Raw genomic sequence first — 20,188 nt, forward strand, 5'->3', positions numbered from 1 at the left:
ATAGGACACACAAGCCCATATTCCAGACTTCATTAAATGCCTCACTGCTTTTTTGCAGATCCTTTGCTGGCAAAAGGACAAAGCCATTCAGACCTCATTGTGCAAGTTCTTTCCTCACAAACACATTGTCCTTGGATCTGATAGTGACATTAAAAACAAGACAAAGAACCCAAACCACTGACTCACTCTACATTGGTACCCATTATTAAACTCGAATTGTTCATTTTTATAATAGCTGGGCTCCATCTGAATAACCATTTTCCTGCAACTGTCTAGTCAGAGACCAGGATGAAATCTTCTCTTGAAGCTAGAAGCAAAAAAGCTTGAGCTGGCTGTTCTTAAGACTACCCTATTCAATGGCAACTTTTGACTGTTTTTGGAGCTTTCAGAGAACAAAGACAACAATCTTAATAACGACAGAGAGTATCTGACAAAGTGTGTATTACACACGAAAGCTCATACCTTGAAAGCTTATATTTAGCTGATCTTTAAGGTGCCACTGGAATTATTAAAAAAGATTTTTTCATCTTTCATCTATCCACCTGAGTCTTAATAATGAGCAGCTTGGGCAGAAAAGCGCTGCTTAGATTTAAGAACATCAGAACATAAGAACAGCCTTCTGGATCAGGCCAATGACTCATCCAGTCCAGCAACCTCTACTCACAGTGGCTGACCAGATGTTTGTGGGAAGCCCACAAGCAGGATCCAAGTACAAAACTCACACAACCTCACTGTGGTTTCCAGCCACTGGCATTCAGTGTGTGGCAGCTAGACTAGTGACTGGGAGTGGCCGCCGAGACCACGTTCTGTAAACCTGAAGGAGCGTCTCCACCCCGATCGTCCAGCCCGGACACTAAGATCCAGCCCCGAGGGCCTTCTGGCAGTTCCCTCGCTGAGAGAAGTGAGGTTACAGGGAACCAGGCAGAGGGCCTTCTTGGTAGTGGCGCCTGCCCTGTGGAACGCCCTCACAGCAGATGTCAAGGCAATAAACAACTATTTTATTTTCAAAAGACAACTGAAGGCGGCCCTGTTTAGGGAAGTTTTAAATGTTTGATGCTGTATTGTCTTTAATATTCAGTTGGAAGCCACCCAGAGTGGCTGGGGAAACCCAGCCGGATGGGCGGGGTATAAATAATAATAATAATAATAATATATTATTATTATTATTATTATTATTATTATTATTATTATATTCAGAAGCATTACAGAGCATGGCCATTGTGGCTAGTAGCCATGGATAGCCTTATCCTCCATGAATTTGCCTAATTTGTCCGTTAAGTGTTTGGGTGTAATCTTCGACACCTCCCTTTCCATGGAAGCGCAGACTGCAGCTATAACAAAGGCGGCATTTTTTCATCTCCACCAAGCTAAGTGGTTGGCTCCTTACCTCTCTCGCCCCGTCCTAGCCACTGCGATCCACACGATGGTCACCTCCGGACTTGATTATTGTAACTCACTCTACGTGGGGCTGCCCTTGAGACTGACCCAGAAACTCCAGCGGGTGCAGAATGCCGCCGCGAGACTCCTTACGGGTTCCTCGCTGCGGGATCACATTCACCCACTGCTATACCAGCTGCACTGGCTCCTGGTGGAGTACAGGATCAGGTTTAAGGTGCTGGTTTTAACCTTTAAAGCCCTATACAGCCTAGGACCCTCGTACCTACAGGACCGCTTCTCCTGGTATGTCCCACGGGGGACCTTACGGTCTTCAAATAAAAACATCTTGGAGATCCCGGGCGACAGGGAGGTTAGGCTGGCCTCAACCAGAGCCAGGGCTTTTACAGCCATGGCCCCGATCTAGTGGAACACTCTGTCACAAGAGACTAGGGCCCTGCAGGACTTGACATCTTTCCGCAGGCCCTCAAGACGGAGCTGTTCCACCAGGCCTTTGGCTAAGACATAGTCTGACGCCTCTCTCCTTTTGTAATCCTTATAGAACTCTAGCCCAATGGTTGCCATTAATTTGATTCTGAATTGATTTTAGAATGTTTTTTTTTAATTAATTGACTGTGTAATTTTATGTACACTGTGCTATTTTTACTTGTTAGCCGCTCGGAGCCCGGCTTTGGCAGGAGAGGACGGGATATAAGTAAGCAATTATTATTATTATTATTATTATTATTATTATTATTATTAATTTATTAAAGCCATCCATGTTAGTGGCCATCAAGGCCTCCTGTGGAAGTGAGTTGCATAGTTTTAACTATGTGCTGCATGAAGATGTACTTTTTAATCTGTATTGAATCTTCCAACATTCCACTTCACTGGATGTTTTCCTAGTCACTTTCTCTATGCTAAGCATGATTTTCTAAACTTCCATCATGTCACCTCCTACTCTCCTTTTCTCTAAGCTAACCCCCCCCCCCCCAAACACGGCATCCTTTCTTTATAGGGGAGTTGCTCTATCCTTTTAATAATTTTGGTTGCTCTTTTCCGAACCATCTCCAACTGTACAATACAGGTATCCTTTTTGCAGCTAGGCAACCAAAACTGTACACAACATTCCAAATGCGGTCGCACCACAGATTTGTATAACAGCATTATGATATTGGCAACTGAACATGAGAGTTTCAAGGTGCTCCTAGATCCACCTTTGCCACAGGCAGCTCAGGTAACCATCTCTTTCAGCGGGTCTGGGAAGGCTCCCTCACAGAGAGAAGCATTCACCACCCCACGAAGCCCATCGCCCAGCCCTTCCCAGCTAGCTTTTATAAGCCAAGATGGGCAAGGATCAAGGAAACAGGTGGTTGGTTTCACTCGTCCAAGCAGCCTGTCCACATCCTCGGAGATTGGAATTGGTTGAAAACATGTGGCTTCCCACCCAGAATCCTGGGAATGGTAGTTTATTAAGGGTGCTGGAAATGGTATTTCTGTGAGGGGGAACTACAATTCCCAGGATTCTCTGGGGAAGCCATGTCTTTTAAATGTGCACTGAATGTGCTTTAAATGGGTCTGTGGGTCTGCAGCAAGATGGCCAACACGGAAAGAGAATAATAGAAACATACGGTTGGAAGGACCATGAGAGTCATCAAGTCCACTCCCCTGCAATGCAGAAATCTTTTGCTCAGTGTGGGGCTCTAACCCACGATCCTGAGATTAGCAGCCTCAGGCTTTACCAACTGAGGTATCCCAGGACAAAGACATTGATACATCAACCACAGGCAAACAAAAGCAGCAGGTTGGTTAAAACAGTCAGAACCAGAGGGAACAGATACCAAAAGAGAGAGAGACAGGCAGTAAAGTCAACCCAACACGTAGGTCAAATGCCTGCTGAGCAAAGATGTTTCCAGATGTCAGCAGAATACCACCAGAGCAGGGAGCAGGGAGTTCCAAAGAGCAAGTACTGCAATGGTGGAAGCCCCTGTGATCACATCCACCTCACAAAGGGTTAGGGTCTTCCCTGCTGACCTTAGTGAATGGGCAGAATTATGCAGGTTACGGTGGTGTCGCCCAAATCCTGTTCTCCAAGCCACTGATAGGGGCTTAAAAGGCAATAGCCACTAACTTGAATCAAATACAGAAGCAGGCCATCAACTATCAGCAGCCATTCACTTAGCAGAAAAGAAAGAGATGAATCCATGGGTACCATCATCAGGCAGATGAATACAAGAATCATAGAACTGTAGAATTGGAAGGGACCCTGAGGATCATCTATTCCAACCTCCTGCAATGGAGAAATCACAGTTAAAGAATCTCTGATAGGTGGCCATCCAACCTCTGCCTAAAAACCTCCAACAAATGAGAGTCTACCACTTTCTGAGGCATTCAAAAGGCTCTTGCCGTCAGAAAGTTCTTCCTAGCATTTAGTTGGAATTTCCTTCCTCGTAATTTGAATCCATTGGTTCGGGTCCTTTCCTTTGGAGCAGCAGAAAACAAGCTTGCTCCATCCAGAGTTGGCAGTGCATTTTAGCTTCCCAAGGCAATGTTTCTTCAATCCAGCTTTCCCCAACCTGGTGCCCTCCAGATGTTCCCATCCAAAACACCTGGAGGATTCCAAGTTGGTGGAGGCTGGCTTAAGTGGATGAATGAACAAAGGTCCATACAATTATCTTGCAAGACGTCCACAAGCTTTCGGATAATGTCAAATGTTGACTCAGCAGTCACATGGGACCACCCTAGATGGAAGCATATCTGGCATCCTGAGCTCCTAGAGAAATGATTTCCCCTGCGGTACAAAATGTCTGTGCTGCAAGGGCAGCTCACTGCCTCCCATTCAAACACCCTTCAAGCCACCCACAGGGAAGAAAACTGCTATGAGCTGCAACACACATCGCACCCAGAGACAGACAGGCACTGCAGAATGTTCACAGCTTATCGGCTGTCAGGGAAGTCCGAGGAGACGGAAAAGGGTTTTTTTGTGGGTCCCGCAGACAGGCTGTCTGGCTCGGCAGGTCGGAGGAATTCTGCAGGAAGGCAGGCAGGGCGGGGCTCACACAATTTATGTCCAGTGTAGGTCAAGGAGGTACACTTACATGGAAGAGCTGAAGAAGCATTCATGATGGGTCAGAAGTTTTTTTTGGGGGGGGGAGTGAAGAGGAGAGAGGGGCAGATGTGAGCTTAAATCAGCAGAGATTGGCAGGCAAAATGAAGCCACACCAATCTGTAGTGGAAAAACAAAACAAAGGTCACATCTGAAACATACATTTAACGCAATATGATACCACTTTATAAACAGTTGTGGCTTCCCTCAGAGAATCATGGGAAGTGTAGCTTTTTTAAAGGGTGCTGAGAGTTGTCAGGACCAGGGCTTTTTTTTGAGCCAGAACCTGCTGAAACTCAATTCGAGCACCTCTCAGGTAAGCGCCATTGCCATTCTAAGAGAACGAGGGAGGTGTTCATGGTGAGTTCCCTCACCTCTTTTTCTAGAAAAATAGACACCCCTATTCTCCTCACAGAGCTACACTAAACCACCCCTCTGAGTGGTTTAAGAATCAATCCCTCTTCACAGAGAACGCTGGGAATTGTAGCTCTGTGATGTGGACAGAGATCTCCAAACAGCTCTTAGCATCCTTAACCAACTACAGTTCTCAGGAGTCTTTGCGAGCAGGGAAGCCATTGCTTTTAAAGCAGTATCAAAGTGTTTTAAATGTATGATTCAGAAGTGGCCAAAAAGTAGAATGGGTAGCTTTGTGGTTCACTGAAATTCACCGAAGTAGCTTGCACAGCTATCACTGACAAATGTGCATGCCACACTAAATCAGAACACTAAGGCTTTACACCTGGAACAGAGTTGACCCTGCTATTAGACAAAATGAGGCAACTGCCTCAGGCAGCAGACTGGAGTGGGGGGTAACTGATGGTCAAGTGCTAGAGAACAGAGTTGTGTGTACCACACACGTGGGCCTGCACCAGCAGCTTGCTGTTCTCAGGTGTAGTGGAATATGTTCTTCTATAGCTAGTGTTGAAGTAAGATTCACCCTGCCAGCCTGGCTGGCTTTAGTACATGGAATTGGAGTGGAAGGGTGCCATTTTGTCCTTTGCTTCAAACTGCAAGTTGTGTTTTGTGTTGAGCCAGTCATTCTTACAATGATTCTGTATTGTACTGACAGTATTTTATGTTTTGCTGCACTTGCATATTTTGTTGTAACACCTCCTCAATATTTGATATCAGGAGGTGTGTGTGTGTATGTGAATGCATGCATGCCATGGTTTAAGATCCTGGTTACTAAAGTGGCAATAAGCCATGGTTTCCCAGTTTGAGTTAAAAAAGATCAGTGTACCACAGCTGGTATGCTAAGAAGGACAGGCAGTGGGGTGAGGGAAGACGCAGAGTCCTGGCACTCATCTGGCTTAGCACCATTTAGAAATTACAAAACAAGACAGTCCCTGTTCCAGGGATCAAATTCTAGAAGGCACAACAGAAAATGAAAAATTACCAGTGAGGGAAGAGGAAAGCCAGCAAACCCAGACTTAAAGCACCATTGGTGTCATGATGCTGTGTTTGCGATGAAAACGTTACAAATGTTGCTGGGATGGAGGATCTCACATGGATTGCAAAAGTCAACTGGCCACCTGAGGCAGAGGACAGTGAAGGCTAGGTAAACACAGAGGGCACCAATAAGCTTTGGAACAATATGACTGTTCAACAAAGCAATGTTTTCTCTCTTTTTGAGCACAATTCTAAGTGCTGGTTATGACCTATAAAGCCCTATACAGCTTTGGTCTAAGCTCTCTGAAAGATTATCTTCCCACACAAACCTGCCCAGGCTCTGAGATCTTCAGGTGAGGCCCATCTCTTGGTTCCACTACTCTCACAGGCCAGCTTTATGGGGACATGGGGGAGGGCCTTCTTGGTGGCTGCTCCCAGACTTTGGAATTCCTTTCCTAGAGAATCTAGGCTGGCTCCCTCACTGCTGTCCTTCCGCTGGCAGATGAAGACTTTGTTCTGAAATGGACTGGGTTTTTTTAAGGAAAGGGCTTTAATAGTGCTGTGCTGCTTTTATTATCTGTATTTCAATAGATTTGTTTGATTATATTGTTTTAATTCTATTAGAGTTTAATTAGTTTTTAACAGTTATCTTTTACATGTTTTTAACTTTTTGTATTTTATCTGTGTTTTTAAAATTTGTGTAATTTGAATCCTGGCCAGAGAAAATACAAGATATAAATAAATATGATAATGATATGATAATGTACTTGGCTCCATCCAGCCTATGTTGTGCAGTCAGAGATGCAAGATAGCATATTTCCCCATTCTGCCCTGTAATCATTGTATGCAGCATCACTTCCATTCTACTGCATTTCACTTTCTGCCAAAACTTATGTTATTAGTCTCACTGTCCTCTGTGGCACAATTACATAATTTACACTGTCATTATATTATTCTACCCCATTCATTTCAATGCAAGGGTAGGACAATGCAAATGAGGGGGGCAATAATTAATTTGCAGACTGAAAGCAACAGCAGGGAATACTGATCATATTCATTCCAGACATAGGATGAATAAGTGAACAGTAGCAATTTCCACTCCACACACCAGGGATGTCTAACCTGTTCCCTTCTAGAGTCCAGATGTTGTCAGACTACAGCTCCCAACATTCCTGACTGCGGGTCATGCTGGCTGAGGCTGATGGGAGTTAGAGTACCACATCTGGAGGGCACCACATTGGCCACCCCTGTCTCAGGCAGTCTGTGCAGGCCAATATATTCAGCTGTCAAGGAGCCTAGTCTGACAGCCCTGCAAAACTCCCCGGGGAAGGCTGTCAAAACAGGGGCAGGAAACAGTAGCAGGGCAGCAAAACTTCTGTTGCAACAACAATCAGGCTCTTCAGCATTAAGCACAGCTGGGGTGGGGGGCAAAGAGGGATAGATACTATTTTTCTTCCCCTTTATTAAGAATGGCCTAGTGCTCCCAAAGGAAGAACAATTTACTCAGCAGTTCCTCTCACTCCACCTGCTACAGCCCAGAGCAGTTGTATAGCCCTTTCAAAATCCACACTTGCTTTGATGCAAACATGAAACAAAAGCTATAGAAGAGCTTAAATATAGAGTAGTAGTTTTAAAAAAGCATGGCAGCAACCATAATACTTGGCAACTTTCCTCTCCCCACTTTTTTTTTTTTTACTCACAATGCCATTGATTGGAACTTCCATGGCATTGCATTTTGGGATTACATTTAGGGGCCATTGATATGGCATCCTGCTGAGGGTTCTTTGATCCCCTAACCAGCACCCACCAGGAGGACCTGCATATTACATATAATGGAGATGGGAAGGGGAGGCACCTAAATCCTACATGGTGTTTTAGCACCATAGCAGGAACTAGGGTGAAACGCAAACTTCCGGCCAAGTGTAGCGTGGCTAAATCTAGAATCCTGTTGCTTACAAAGGCCATGATGGAATTTCAGAGGGGGCAGAAATTCTGACAATACTTGCTGCAGCAGATCTGAATGGGCCTTGATGGGTCCCTTTGCTAGCTGGACTGTCTTAGCATGCAGTGGATCCTTGTCTCTGTCCTCATTGCCCCTTCCCAAACAACCCATTTTGGGGACTTCTGTCCATGTCTTTTAGTGGGTACAGTTGATGGTGACATCCACCCCCAACTCTGCCCCTGTGCAGCCTGATGGAGTCTGGTGGAGAAGGTGACCTCTGCCATATCCTAACCCCCTCCAGCACAGCAGAGCAGGACAGATAAAAGAAAATCAGAGACGTGCAGGCGAACTCTGCCTAGCACAATGGATCATTTTGTTTTGGTTGGCTGTTAATGTGCTTGTGGCAAGGAGATTGTATCTAAAGAAGAGAGAGTTGTGAAGAGGAAGCACAGTAAACCAGATAAGTTACATTTTGTACTAGCTGGCTTACAATGAGTCCAATATAACTGCAGGTACAGGCCACATTCTGTACTGGTCCACTCATAGGTGTGAAAAAGAAGCAGAGATGTGTGATGTTAAGCTGGAAAATGGAAGGAAGGAGAAAGAAATAAGTATACGTGTCCTGTCTCTTATTTCCATAGTCAGGTGTTCCCTGCCCATGTGCTAAATCACTGGTTCCCAAACCTTTTCAGGCCCCTGCCCTCTTGGTTCCATAAACTCATCCCCAGTGCCTCCACCCAGCATAGTTCAAAACTGTGGTTTGCACAACCCAGTACGGAAGATAATAAAACAATAACAACTGGTTGCACATTTATCCGAAATCCAATTAAAACTATTTAGTTTAATTAATGCAACAAAACTGATGAGCTTGAGCCAGTGATATCAGCTTTTCAAAGTCTGGTGGTTATTTACACTCTAGCACTCCCCTGCTGCCCCCGTGCCAATTAATGCCCCCCCCGGTAGGTAATCCCACCACCCCACAGGGGACAGTACTGCCCACCTTGGGAATCGCTGTGGTAAAACAAGTATCCAGCGATCAGCAGGAGAATGAACCACTGAGGTCTACATAATGTGCCATATGAGGAGATTTGGAACCAATTTTTATTTAAATCTAACTTACCTAAGTTTTCCTATTCATATGCATATTATGATTGCCATATTTTGTAGTTACTTACGCAAATGGTTTTAATTTCCACTGCCTTCTTCTGTCCCCAGGGGTTGAAGGTATGATATTCAAGTTCCCCAATTATCAGTTTCATTAAAAAATATAAAATTAATAAGATGATAATTTATGAATTGCTGAAATGCAATACTGATTTCACAAGTCACAATTAAGAGCTGGAGAGTTAGGGATCATGCTGAAGTATTTCTAGAGTTAATCAGTCCTCATTTCTTGCTCACAACAGGGAAGATTTTCTTAATACCGGACTGCGCTTTTTGTAAAAAAGGAAAGACCTTGGGCACTCCTGGAAGGGTCTCAAAACCCACGTTGAGGCAATCGCAGAGAAAAGCAATTCAAGTCAAGGTGGTTTTTAATTTGCCAAGGGCACTGAATGCGAGAGGGGAATTGAATTTTTGTGTGTCCTGCTTCCTGTGGCTTGAGATGCCCGGGGTGAGTCAAGAGAGTTAAAAGGCAGGCAATCACAACAGAATGTTGAAACAGGAAGAGGAAACAGCTCAAGACTAGAATTAAGGGAGATAAAGACAAATCAAGGTTATTGTGTTGCAAGGAGAGGGAATTCCAGGAATGTACAAAATGGAGGAAGAAGAAAAAGAGTAATTCACCGCACACACCGATGTAGAAATAAACCCAACTAAGATCAAGGGAACTCACTGCCTATTATAAGGGGTTTAGGAACGAAGTCCTGTGGGTGCAGCAGTGCAGCTGGGCAGAAGCACAGGGCCCACAACCCAAAGACCACCCAAAGGACCACGCAGAGAGCGGCAGGTGCCAGGGGCAACAGCATCTGGACTGACATGGTTGTGACATCATGATTTATTCCTTTCTATTTTTTGATAACATTTCATGGCATTCACTTTTAAAAGTGAGTAGAGAATAATTTCCAAATTCTGCATCATGGTATCAGAAGCAAACCCCGGTTTATTCCTGTATTCATGATGGCTCTCTGCTTTATGTGAGTTTTAAAATGCAAAACTGCATATGCTCTGAGTATTCACTGAATTAAGAAAAATCTGGGTCTGCAAACACTTTAATTTGGCTTTTTGCTTTTTCTTTTGCTCTAACAAATCAGGAACATAGAAAGAATTACAGTATAAAGTATGGAATAATGGGGATGGGGAAGGTGCGGAGGAGAGAAAGGTTAACCGTTACTACACATGGTTGACTAAAGGCTATAAGACAATTAAGTCCAGGTTCTAAGATTACTGGGCTGCACCACTGCATGGGCAGTGCTTTAAGAGACTAAGGTCAAACCAAATCATTATTCAGATGACTTGAACATATACAGTGGTACCTCGAGATGCGAACAGGATCCGTTCCAGAGCCCCAGTTGCATCCTGAATGGAACATAAGATGCGACGGCGTGTCTGCGCGTGCACGGGTCGCGTTTAGCCGCTTCCGCACATGTGTGTGACGTCATTTTGAGCGTCTGCACATGCGGCGAAACCCGGAAGTAATGCGCTCTGTTACTTCCGGGTTGCCGCGGAGCGCAACCTGAAAGCGCTCAACCTGAAGCACATTCAACCCGAGGTATGATTGTACTCTGCCTTTCTTGGAAGATGCTTTCTTGTTTTTTAATGGTATTAAGACACAAAGCCTATAGTGCCCCACCCCCCGGAAGGGAAACAGTGGAAAGTGATGGGCCTGGGAGATGCTTGGAGGATGGTGACACCAGCGCTTTAGAGTCAGCGCAGAGGGTAACCATGTGCTTCAGGAGCTCCCTGCAAGGCAGTATCTCGGAGGTTCACCAGATGATAAACCTGGCTTTCCATGCAAGGTTGTTGCAAGTGTCACTGAGCAGCTCTGCAAATATATATTCCTTCATTGTACTGTTTTGGTGCCCGCTAAGAGCTTTCCTATTTATGTTAGGCTACCAAGGCATGTAATTTTATTATGTATACCATTTTTTAAAAGAGCTTGTTTCATCTACATTTTGATTTTTTTAAAAAATTGTGCCTCGTCGTTTTTCCAAGTCTCTTGAATTTATTGGTATTTTCTTATAAATATTTTATATTCTTTTATATAAACAGTTTAGATGATTTTCTTATATTATGCAGTATATAAATCCTGCTAAATAAATAATGCTGACCGTGGCTGTTACTATTCTTTGCTAAACAGTGTGATTCGTTTCCAGAAGCCTGACCAGTCCTGTTACAAGTGTGTGTGTGTGTTATAAAGCCACCAAGAAAATGCACTGACAGCCACCTTCTTTGATCACTCTTGAGAGCCAGCGTATAACCTGGTGAACAGGGTTCGCGTCCCTGCTCCTCCACATGCAGCTGCTAGGTGACCTTGGGCTAGTCACACTTCTTTGAAGTCTCTCAGCCTCACTCACCTCACAGAGTGTTTACTGTGGTGGAGGAAGGGAAAGGAGATTGTTAGCTGCTTTGAGACTCCTTAAGGGGAGTGAAAGGTGGGATATCAAGTCCAAACTCTTCTTCTACTAACAAAGGCTCCCCCAAGCCTTGCACTTTTCCAAAACCCTGCAAGGTATCTCAGTAGGCTTTGGATAATTTAGAGGGCAGGAGGACCGTAAAAATAAAAATAAAAAAAAAATCACCTGACTGGTAATATGCATTGCCTGCCCCTGCCCCTCCTCCCACAATTTGTGGAGCTGGTGTCTGGCATAGTACATCTCCCGTAGTATCCAGGTTCCTCTGCTCAAGTTGGTTTCTACTGTGACTTCACAGGAAGCTGCCTTATACTGAGTCAGATCATTGGTCCATCCAGCAACTGCCCCATTGTTTCAGGCAGGGGTCTTTCTCAGCCCTGCCTGGAAATGCTGATGATTGAAATTAAGCCAAGGCACAACCACTGAGCTGCCCTTCCCCCTGCTTTTTAGCCTTGGTTGTTCTCTGCCTTCCTAGGATTTCCACTTCCTCAAACTGAGAGGCTAAGGGCCAAGCAATGATGACTACAGAGGATTCCCCTCTACATCCTGTTTAGCTGGTTTGAAGGTTCATTTCTTCACCACTGAGGGCTTCCCTCCACACTCCCTCCACACAGCCAGCATGAAAATACATGATGTGAGTGAGTCCAAGATCCTGCCCCTCAGGCTCCCATGCGTATCTTTCTCTTCCTCGTCCTGTACTAGCTCATGTGTTTGTCTTTGCCCTTGACACCTTTCAGATCTTTGCTGTTACAGTCAATGATAAGCAAACAAGATAAGTAGTACAAGCTTTGCATTATCCAGGTGTGTATAGTAGAGTAAAAGAAAAAGAGAATAGAAAACAACAACACAGAAGTGGCACAGAGTGAAATAAAATCAGCACCAGCGTTTTAAAAGTTGTAGTCATGTCATGAACTCCAAAAGAGGAAAATTACAAAATGTCAGAAGGGTCAGTTCCTGGAAGGTTTTGCTTGCTACAGCATAAAACTTTGCCACACCAAGAGTATTCGATGCACTTTGGTAAAGAGTAAAAGGACCTAAAATGCATCTGGTTGTCTTGGCAGATTTAACAAAGATGTTGTGGGCTACTGACAACCCCTCCAGAGTCACATGGCATTGTGGTCTTTGTGGGAAATTAAGTAGCATCAGGGTGGAATGTTTTTCAAGGGCGGGGAGCCAAAAGCAGACATCAGCATCCAGCCTGGCAGATTTAATAAAAGGGGTTTGGCTTGCCATCTTTCATGCCACGAGAAGAAGCAGCCTTGTAAAGACTGATAGCCTGAAAGACAGGTTAATGAGTACTTCATATATATCTTGAACCATTTACCTCTGACGAAAATGTATAACTCGGCCTTGAGTTCTTTGTTTGATGGAAGGTTGCTGTAAAGGCAGGTGAAGTAGCTTGTGTCATTGGCAACAGCTCGGTTGACCACAAGGGTGCTGCAGGTGTGATGTGACCTGCCTGGGCATTTCTTTTCGAATACCTGCCACCGATTGCCATCCTTGTACCGGTCATTTCTCCAGATCCAAGTCAAACCGGGCGAGCCTCTGTCAAAAGAAGACATTGAGACATGAAACCTGTTTTGGTCTTCAGACATAATTAGGCAAGTACATATGTGAGTGTAACATAGAGATGTGTCACCTCAGCCTTGGGGAACAAATGCAGCCCTCTGGGCCTCTCTGTCTGGCCCTTGGAACTGGATGGAGGATAGAGAAGCGTGTGCAAAAATCCTTTGGCACGGCAGGAATGTAGCCTACCGTAGAAATGTAAGAGTCTCCTCCATTGCTCCAAATATTTTTCCCCTCATTCACTCTGGGTCAGGACTCACCCACTCTGGCATGCGGCCCCCCTGAAGGCTGTCTATGAGAGAACATGGCCCTCAGGCTGAAAAAGGCTCCTCACCCCTGATGTAACATATTAGGCAGGCGTATATGTGAGTGCAACCTATGCTTCAACTATATGGAGTGGGGATGAATTGTATGATGCATGGATGTATGAATAAAATTATACACAACTTGGAGAAAGTGGTTATATAAAGGTTTTCGCTGCCACCCTCACATCACCAGAACTCATTGACATCCAATGAAGCTGAATGCTGGAAGATTAAGGACAGATGAAACAAAACACTTCATCACTCAGTGCATAGGAGGCAGTCACAGCCACCAACCTGGCTGGTTTCAAAAGATGACACAAATTCCTGCAGGAAAAAGCTATTAGTCACTAATAATTAGTGGCTACTAGCCATGATGGCTATGCTCTGAAGTTGGGGGCAGTAAAAGAAAAAGAAAAAGTGCACCAAAGAGGGCACAGATTTGTATATTTTTTGCAGATGCTAATTTATATGTATATTTGCACATTTAGAAATAATTTAAATAGAAATAAAATTAATTTTATAGTGGGGAAGAGTGGTGAGGTGGCCTGTGTGTGCTGGCTTAGCCTGCTGTCCTAGTGCCAGCCTCAAGCTTTGTCTCCCTGCCCACTCCTGAGGCTGCTCCCCCTTTATAGGATTATATTTAAGCCAGACTTATTCCAGGCAGCTCTTCAAATAGAGAACTCCTTCAAGTATAGGGCTGTCCTCTTAAGTAGGACACACAGATTACTGGTACATCCAGCTCAGTGCTGCCTACATTGACTGATAGCAGCTCTCTTGGGATATCAGACAGAGAACATTATCAGTCCTACCTGGAGACACCAGGGATTGAACCTGTGGCCTTATGCATGCAAAGCAGATGCTCAGTCACTGAGCTATGGGCCTTCCCTACTCCAGACACAGTCAGGCTCTTCTGCCAACCAGCCAGACACCATCTTCTGCCCTCACCAGATACTATCCTTGGCCCAGTAAGCACAACCTCTACATTCTCAGATTCTGCTAACTCAAGCAACTCAAACTGGGGACTTTCACAGGCATCCTAATCCCTGTTCCTCAAGATTCATTGGAAGAGAGTTTGCTTTCCATTCTATCTTTTACCCAAGTCACCTGCAAGGAGCAGGGCTTCCTCAGTGTTGGCTCCCATCTTTGCAGAATTCACTCCCAAATGGGACTCTGCCTGGCTACCTTTCTAGCTAGCTTCAACATAATTCATGTGTGTGTCAAAAGGCCACAAATGGGATGAACCAAACCTGCCACTGCTCTTTATTCCCTGGAGTTTGCTTATAGCTTGTTTGTAGACTGTATAGCTTATAGCTTGTTTGTAGTATATGTTTGCTCATATACTATACTGATGGTGTTCATTTTGCTTAAAGATATCAATGTTGTATGTTGCTACGAGTTCCTTTAAAGCAGAAGAGTAGCTTCTAAGCACTCTCACTTTTTCTTGGAAGAGACAACCCCATCACGATCTGTATCCTGTGATCCCATCTTCTTTAAGTAAAAACTATGATTGGCTAGTTCAGGAGAATGGCTGCGGCTTGGAGACAGATCATCTGTTTTGCATGCAGAAGGTCCCAGGTTCAATCCATGGCATCTCTAGGTGGTCCTGGGACAGACCCCATCTGAAACCCTGGAGAGCTGTTGCCAGTCACTGCCAACAATACTGAGATAGATGGACCAATAAGACAGCTCCCTATGTTCCTGAGGTTGACTGCTAAAGCTGTTTGAGGAGTTATGCTAAGTTGCTTTTCCCCAAAAGAAAACTTCTGAAAGGTTAAGGGATGAGTGTTCCTGCGTTTCTTGCATGACATACGTGATGTTACAAGAGCAAGGTTATAAGCAGAACAGTATTGATTCTGGAGGAAAGGTATGATTATATTCCATTTTGGTGCAACAAATAGTGGCTGTTTGAAGTTGCTATAGAAATGCTCTAAGACATTAGTGGGAAAACACACTATAGATTTCTTCCAAGTTAAATTCAAATCTATTTGTTTCCATCAGTGTGAGTGAGTGGGTGTTGTAGGGGCAGGGAGGAAGAGAGAGGGAAAGAGGAAAGAGTGATCGGCTCAGGAGCTTGCAAAAAGGTTAGGATATTTTCACATGTTGTGAGGTTTAAACACAGCGTTTTCACTGCAATATTCTGCCTTGCACTGAATTCCTTATTAGAGCATGATTAGGAGGTGATTGCCAAAGAAGGTTTTAAAAAAGATTTATGGTCCAACCATAGACTTAAACAAAAGAAAGCCCCATTTAACTCAATGAAGCTTGCTTCTGAGTGGACATGCATAGGATCACACTGCTAATATGTCAATATATACATGGTTATAGTGTTTGGGGATGCAGGGAGTGTAATTCAAAACATGTTCAGTAAGTTTTACTATCTGGTAGGAAGTTATTTGATTGGTTTGGACAGAATGCAAAAGCTGGAGTGGGGCACCAGTGACCCTCCAGACCGATGTTTCAAACTGGGACTGTCTGCATCCAAAGGATCTACTCTGCTACTCAGCTAAGCTTCCTTCCTGTCACCACTAGGGATGAGTGAAACCATCCATTTTGGTTTCTTTCAGTTTCCATTTTTCTTAAATCCAGTTCTCTACACGTCCACGTCAGTGTCCTGATGAAAAGTCATCACTATCTCACAGTGCATCTTCTCCTAATACACCCGTTTGTATGCAATTTTGCCTAAAATACACGTTTTTGCCAAAGATTTTTAAAAAGATTTTTTAATTTATTGCATTTATACCCCACCGTTCCTTCAAGGAATCTGGCTTTTGTCTTCTGTTTTCTCAAGAGTGGTGAGAGGGTTGCATTTTTATTTTATTGTAGGTTGTAGGTCTGATTTTTCATTTTCTTGTAAAAGCACCTTGAGTTCTGGTGAAGTAGGGTACAAATATTTGAAATTTCTGCCTCCTGCAACTTTTGGATTATGGCTTAATTAACACCCTCCTATTTAGAATTCCTCCCCTAATCTTTCCAGTCTGGGGAAAGTTGCTTGTTGGGAATCCATGCATCAACTCTGGATTCACCACCACACCTTCCTTTTTAGGATGGAACCCTGGATTCTCAGTGCACCACTTACCGGCAAGTGATTGCGAAAGGCTTTCCGGCGGCAACTGTAATATGGTCACTGTTCAAGTTCAACTCCGGTTTCATCAGCCGCAGTTCCTTTGCATGACCTGCATCAAACATGCACAAAGAACACAAAGCAAAACAATTTAAATACTTGTGTCTATATAGTTCCACCCCTTTTTCACTTCTTAAACCCAAACTGGTGGACAGGAGGTTGCAGATTTTGAAGATTAACACATCTCATGCAAAACTCTTTCACCATTCAACTCTTATGATGACAAATTGAGAGTGGAATATGAGGTGGCTTAGGGCAGCCGCCACTGACCTAGAAGCCCTGCAGATGTTTTGGACTATAATTCCCATCAGCCCCAGCATGATGCTGGGGCTGATGGGAACTTGGAAGTGCTGCCAGAGACTGATGGGAGTTGTAGTTCAAAACAACTGGACTACAGCTGGAGGGCGCCAGGCTGACAAAGGTTGACTTTAGGGGATATTCTGTGCTGGGCTTCCCTCCTCCCTTCCCTATTCCCACCTCCTGCTTTTTTAGATGTTTAAAAACTTGTAAAAAAAAGAGAGAGCCTCCCACTTTGATCAGCAGTAACACTTCCTCAGAGACTGGTGTCAGCGAAGCCTCAGGGGAAACGGAAGAAGAAAGGTGGAGAGAGGGAAGGCAAAAGCTCACAGACTTATTTGCGGGACTCAGAGATGCAACTTCCGTCGCCTAGTTTTGGCAGGGGTGTCAAGCGTAAGGAAAAAAGGCGGAGACTGGGCGTGGCGAGGTTCTTATGATGGGGGGGGGCAGGAAAAGCCCACTCTCGGAATCCGCCAGCGACTGAGGGAGCCATGAACTTTGGATGTCTGTACTGTACATAGTTTGCACCAAATAAAACCTGTAAAAAGGCAGGTCGGAGTCCTGGCTGTTTACTCGTGAACAACTATACTCATCCCTGACAGGTGGGTTGGAAAACCTCTGGCACAATGTACTAATTTGAGTGGCGGTGTGGAGGTGACCAGAGCCCAGTGCCCTGATGGGAATGTGAATCACCCCCACCTTTCATCTTCATGAATCAGCTGAGAAGAGGGACAGTATGCCTGTGTCTGTGTGCATGCACATGTCCCTTGGGACAAAATACTAATAAAATAAATAAAGATTAGCCACCCCAGCTAATGGCGGGAAAGTGGGGGGGGGGGGGTAAACAAAACAGAGTATCAGCAAGAACCCAGACACTCACCATCTGAATTTGCTCAGAGACAGAGATTTGTATCTATACAGTAAAGCCGCAATTTATGCAGGGTTACATTCTGGGGATAGTGCATAAAGCCAAAAATCAAGTATTGTGAAAACACATTGGGTGCAATGTTAGGTGGGATTGCCAAAGGTTTTTTTAATCCCAGACACCCTGTTTCTACCCCATTTTTTAAAAATTTTGAAACTTTTTTGCCAAGCACACAAAGCTGAATGTGCACAAGTTAAATGCACGTAACTCAAAATCATAGAATTGTAGAGTTCAAAGAGTCCCTGGGGAACATCTAGTCCAACCCGCTGCAATGCAGGAATATGCAGCTATCCCACATGGGGATCAAACCTGCAACTTCGGCATTATCAGCACCACCCTGTAACCAACTGAGCTGTCCAGGTCTACTGTATGACATTTGTATCTTCTTTTAAGTTATGTAACAATGGTCCTGTCAGCAACACAATTCACTTGGCTTAGTGGTTTTCTGCAGTAACCAAGCATAAATAAGAAATTTCTTCATGTGCAACTGAAGCCAGTCATAAGAACATAAGAAGAGCCCTTCTGGATCAAGCCAGTGGCACATTTAGTCCAGTTTCTTGTTTTCAAGGTGGCCAACCAGTTGCCTCTTCTGGGAAACTGGCAAGCAGGACCCAAGCATAAAAGCAGGACTCTCCCTACCCCCCACCCCCGGCAACTTACAGCTACTGGTATTCAGAAGCATTATTCCAACAGTGGAAGTAGTGGAGGCATCATGGTTCAGCAATTCCATTCTGTTTCACCATGGGACTTTCCAATATAAATGTCACATGACATATCAGTGGAGCTTAAATGAGTCTTTGCAAAAACTCAAAGTTTTCTGGAATTTCCAAACTTATCACTAAAAAGTGGAACGATATTTGACAATGAAATTCTGCTTTGACATTTGAAATCTGAGCAACAGATTTTAGATGACACTTCTTGGCTTCTAAATTTTAAAAAGTACAAATGTGTTGCGAGCAGTCGCACACTAAACACACCAATGCTATTCCATGTTGGCTATAAAATGCTGTCAAATAGTCTATGGCATTAACATATCACTCATCAGAAATGTTGACTCAATTGACTGCCAAATATCAAATGCCAAAATAAAAAGTAAAGCAGACTATCTCATATTAAACTAAACATTGTTAAATATTGTCGTTAGTTGTTGGTCTTCAACTGATGGGTTGGAGTTGGATTGCAGGCAAAACCAAGAGAAGTTGCAGCAGGATCATAACCACCATTTTGTCTTTAAATAACAATAAAGGGTAAAAGACAGACAGACACAGAGAGAGAGAGAGAGAGAGAGAGAGAGAAGAAACAAGACAGAAGACTACTGCTTTTGACATGCAACAAACAGCTGGAACAGCGTTGGCCAACCTGGTGCTCTCCAGCTGTGATACAGTGTTTGCACAGTACCGAAATAACATAAAGCATGCACTTGGCTGGCATTCTGATTCACTCCAAGCTGATGTTTTCACTGGAGAGAGAGGAGTATGCAGTGTGGAGCTTTTCCTAATCCTTCAAAATGTTTTCACAAGAGGAAAGAGAGAGAAAAGTGCTTTCTTCCTCCGCAATTACAAGTGTTTGCATTAAACAGCTACTTCTTTAAGTGAGTTTCCTTTGGCTTCACAAAGCGGGGACGGGGGGGAAGGGTCAACGAAGTGGGCTGTGGATGTTTCCTCTCTCCTGTCCTGGCTTTTATATTTTCTGCCAAAATCTTTTAATGCTCAAATCAGTACAGGGAACACAAGCAAAATAAGGTTCAAAGGCACAACAGGTGGTGGACATGGCCAAGAAAGCGAAGAGGTTGAGCCAATGATCAACATGCCTCCTTGGGTCTCATTATAAGGGAATGGGATGGGCATAACTTCAGCAGGGCAAGCAGGGCATTCCTTTGCACTGGACATGGAAAGAGGAACTTCCCTTGGTGTGATGGGCCTCAACTGCTTGTTCAAGCTGCAGCTAGCATCCCTATGACCAAGGTGATAGAGGAGTTGGCAATGGTGGCTCCAAGCCAGACTTGGCAGAGGATAGGCTGTGGATGGGTTCTGGCAGTGCTGGTGGTGGTTCCAGGACTGGAGCCAAGGTTGTCATGGGAACTGAGGGAAAAGTGGGCACCGAGCATCTGGTTAACATGAGAGAAAACGGGACAGATCATTGCAGTGTCACCTCCCACCACTCATTCTGGTCTGACCAGCCCCTGCATGGCATCTCCTCAGGACTCATGACATCTCCTCCCCTCCTTGAGGCAGAAGAGTGAGTGAGAGGACTCCATTTGTGATTGGTGCCTTCCCTTAGCCATCTATATGAGAGCCAGTGTGGTGTACTGTTTAGAGTGTTGGACCTGAGAGACCAGTGTTCAAGTCCTCCACCACCCCCGCCTGGCCCTGAAGCTCACTGGGTGGCCTTGGGCCAGTCAGCCTAACCTACCTCATAGGGCTGTTGTTGGGATTGAATGAGGAGGGGAAGAACTATGTATGCCACCATGAGCTCCATGGAGTTAAAAGTAATATCCCACCTTTTCTCCAGACTTGGACTCAAAACAGCTTTCACAAAGCAAAACAACACAGATAAAATACAAAAAGCTACAAACATATTTAAAAAATCAT

The 20,188-nt window shown here is 44.4% G+C and overlaps 1 protein-coding gene across 5 annotated transcripts in view; it reads right to left on the reverse strand.

The window, feature by feature from the left end:
• Positions 1-20,188, reverse strand: part of LOC308467959 (vascular endothelial growth factor receptor kdr-like) — a 188,354-nt gene that overhangs the window by 119,364 nt on the left and 48,802 nt on the right. For 3 of the 5 annotated variants that reach the window (XM_080989737.1, XM_080989734.1, XM_080989733.1), the window contains exons 2-3: positions 16,331-16,427; positions 12,708-12,928 (exon numbers count right to left, since the gene is read on the reverse strand). In XM_080989737.1, coding sequence (XP_080845863.1) covers positions 12,708-12,928; positions 16,331-16,427 — 318 coding nt within the window. Of the gene's footprint in view, positions 1-12,707; positions 12,929-16,330; positions 16,428-16,645; positions 16,666-16,906; positions 17,030-20,188 lie in introns of those variants that run through there. The other 2 variants (XM_080989735.1, XM_080989736.1) reach the window with 2 other exon arrangements.

Source organism: Podarcis pityusensis (genome assembly GCF_964106645.2).
Source record: "Podarcis pityusensis genome assembly, chromosome: Z".
NCBI classification, from domain to species: domain Eukaryota; kingdom Metazoa; phylum Chordata; class Lepidosauria; order Squamata; family Lacertidae; genus Podarcis; species Podarcis pityusensis.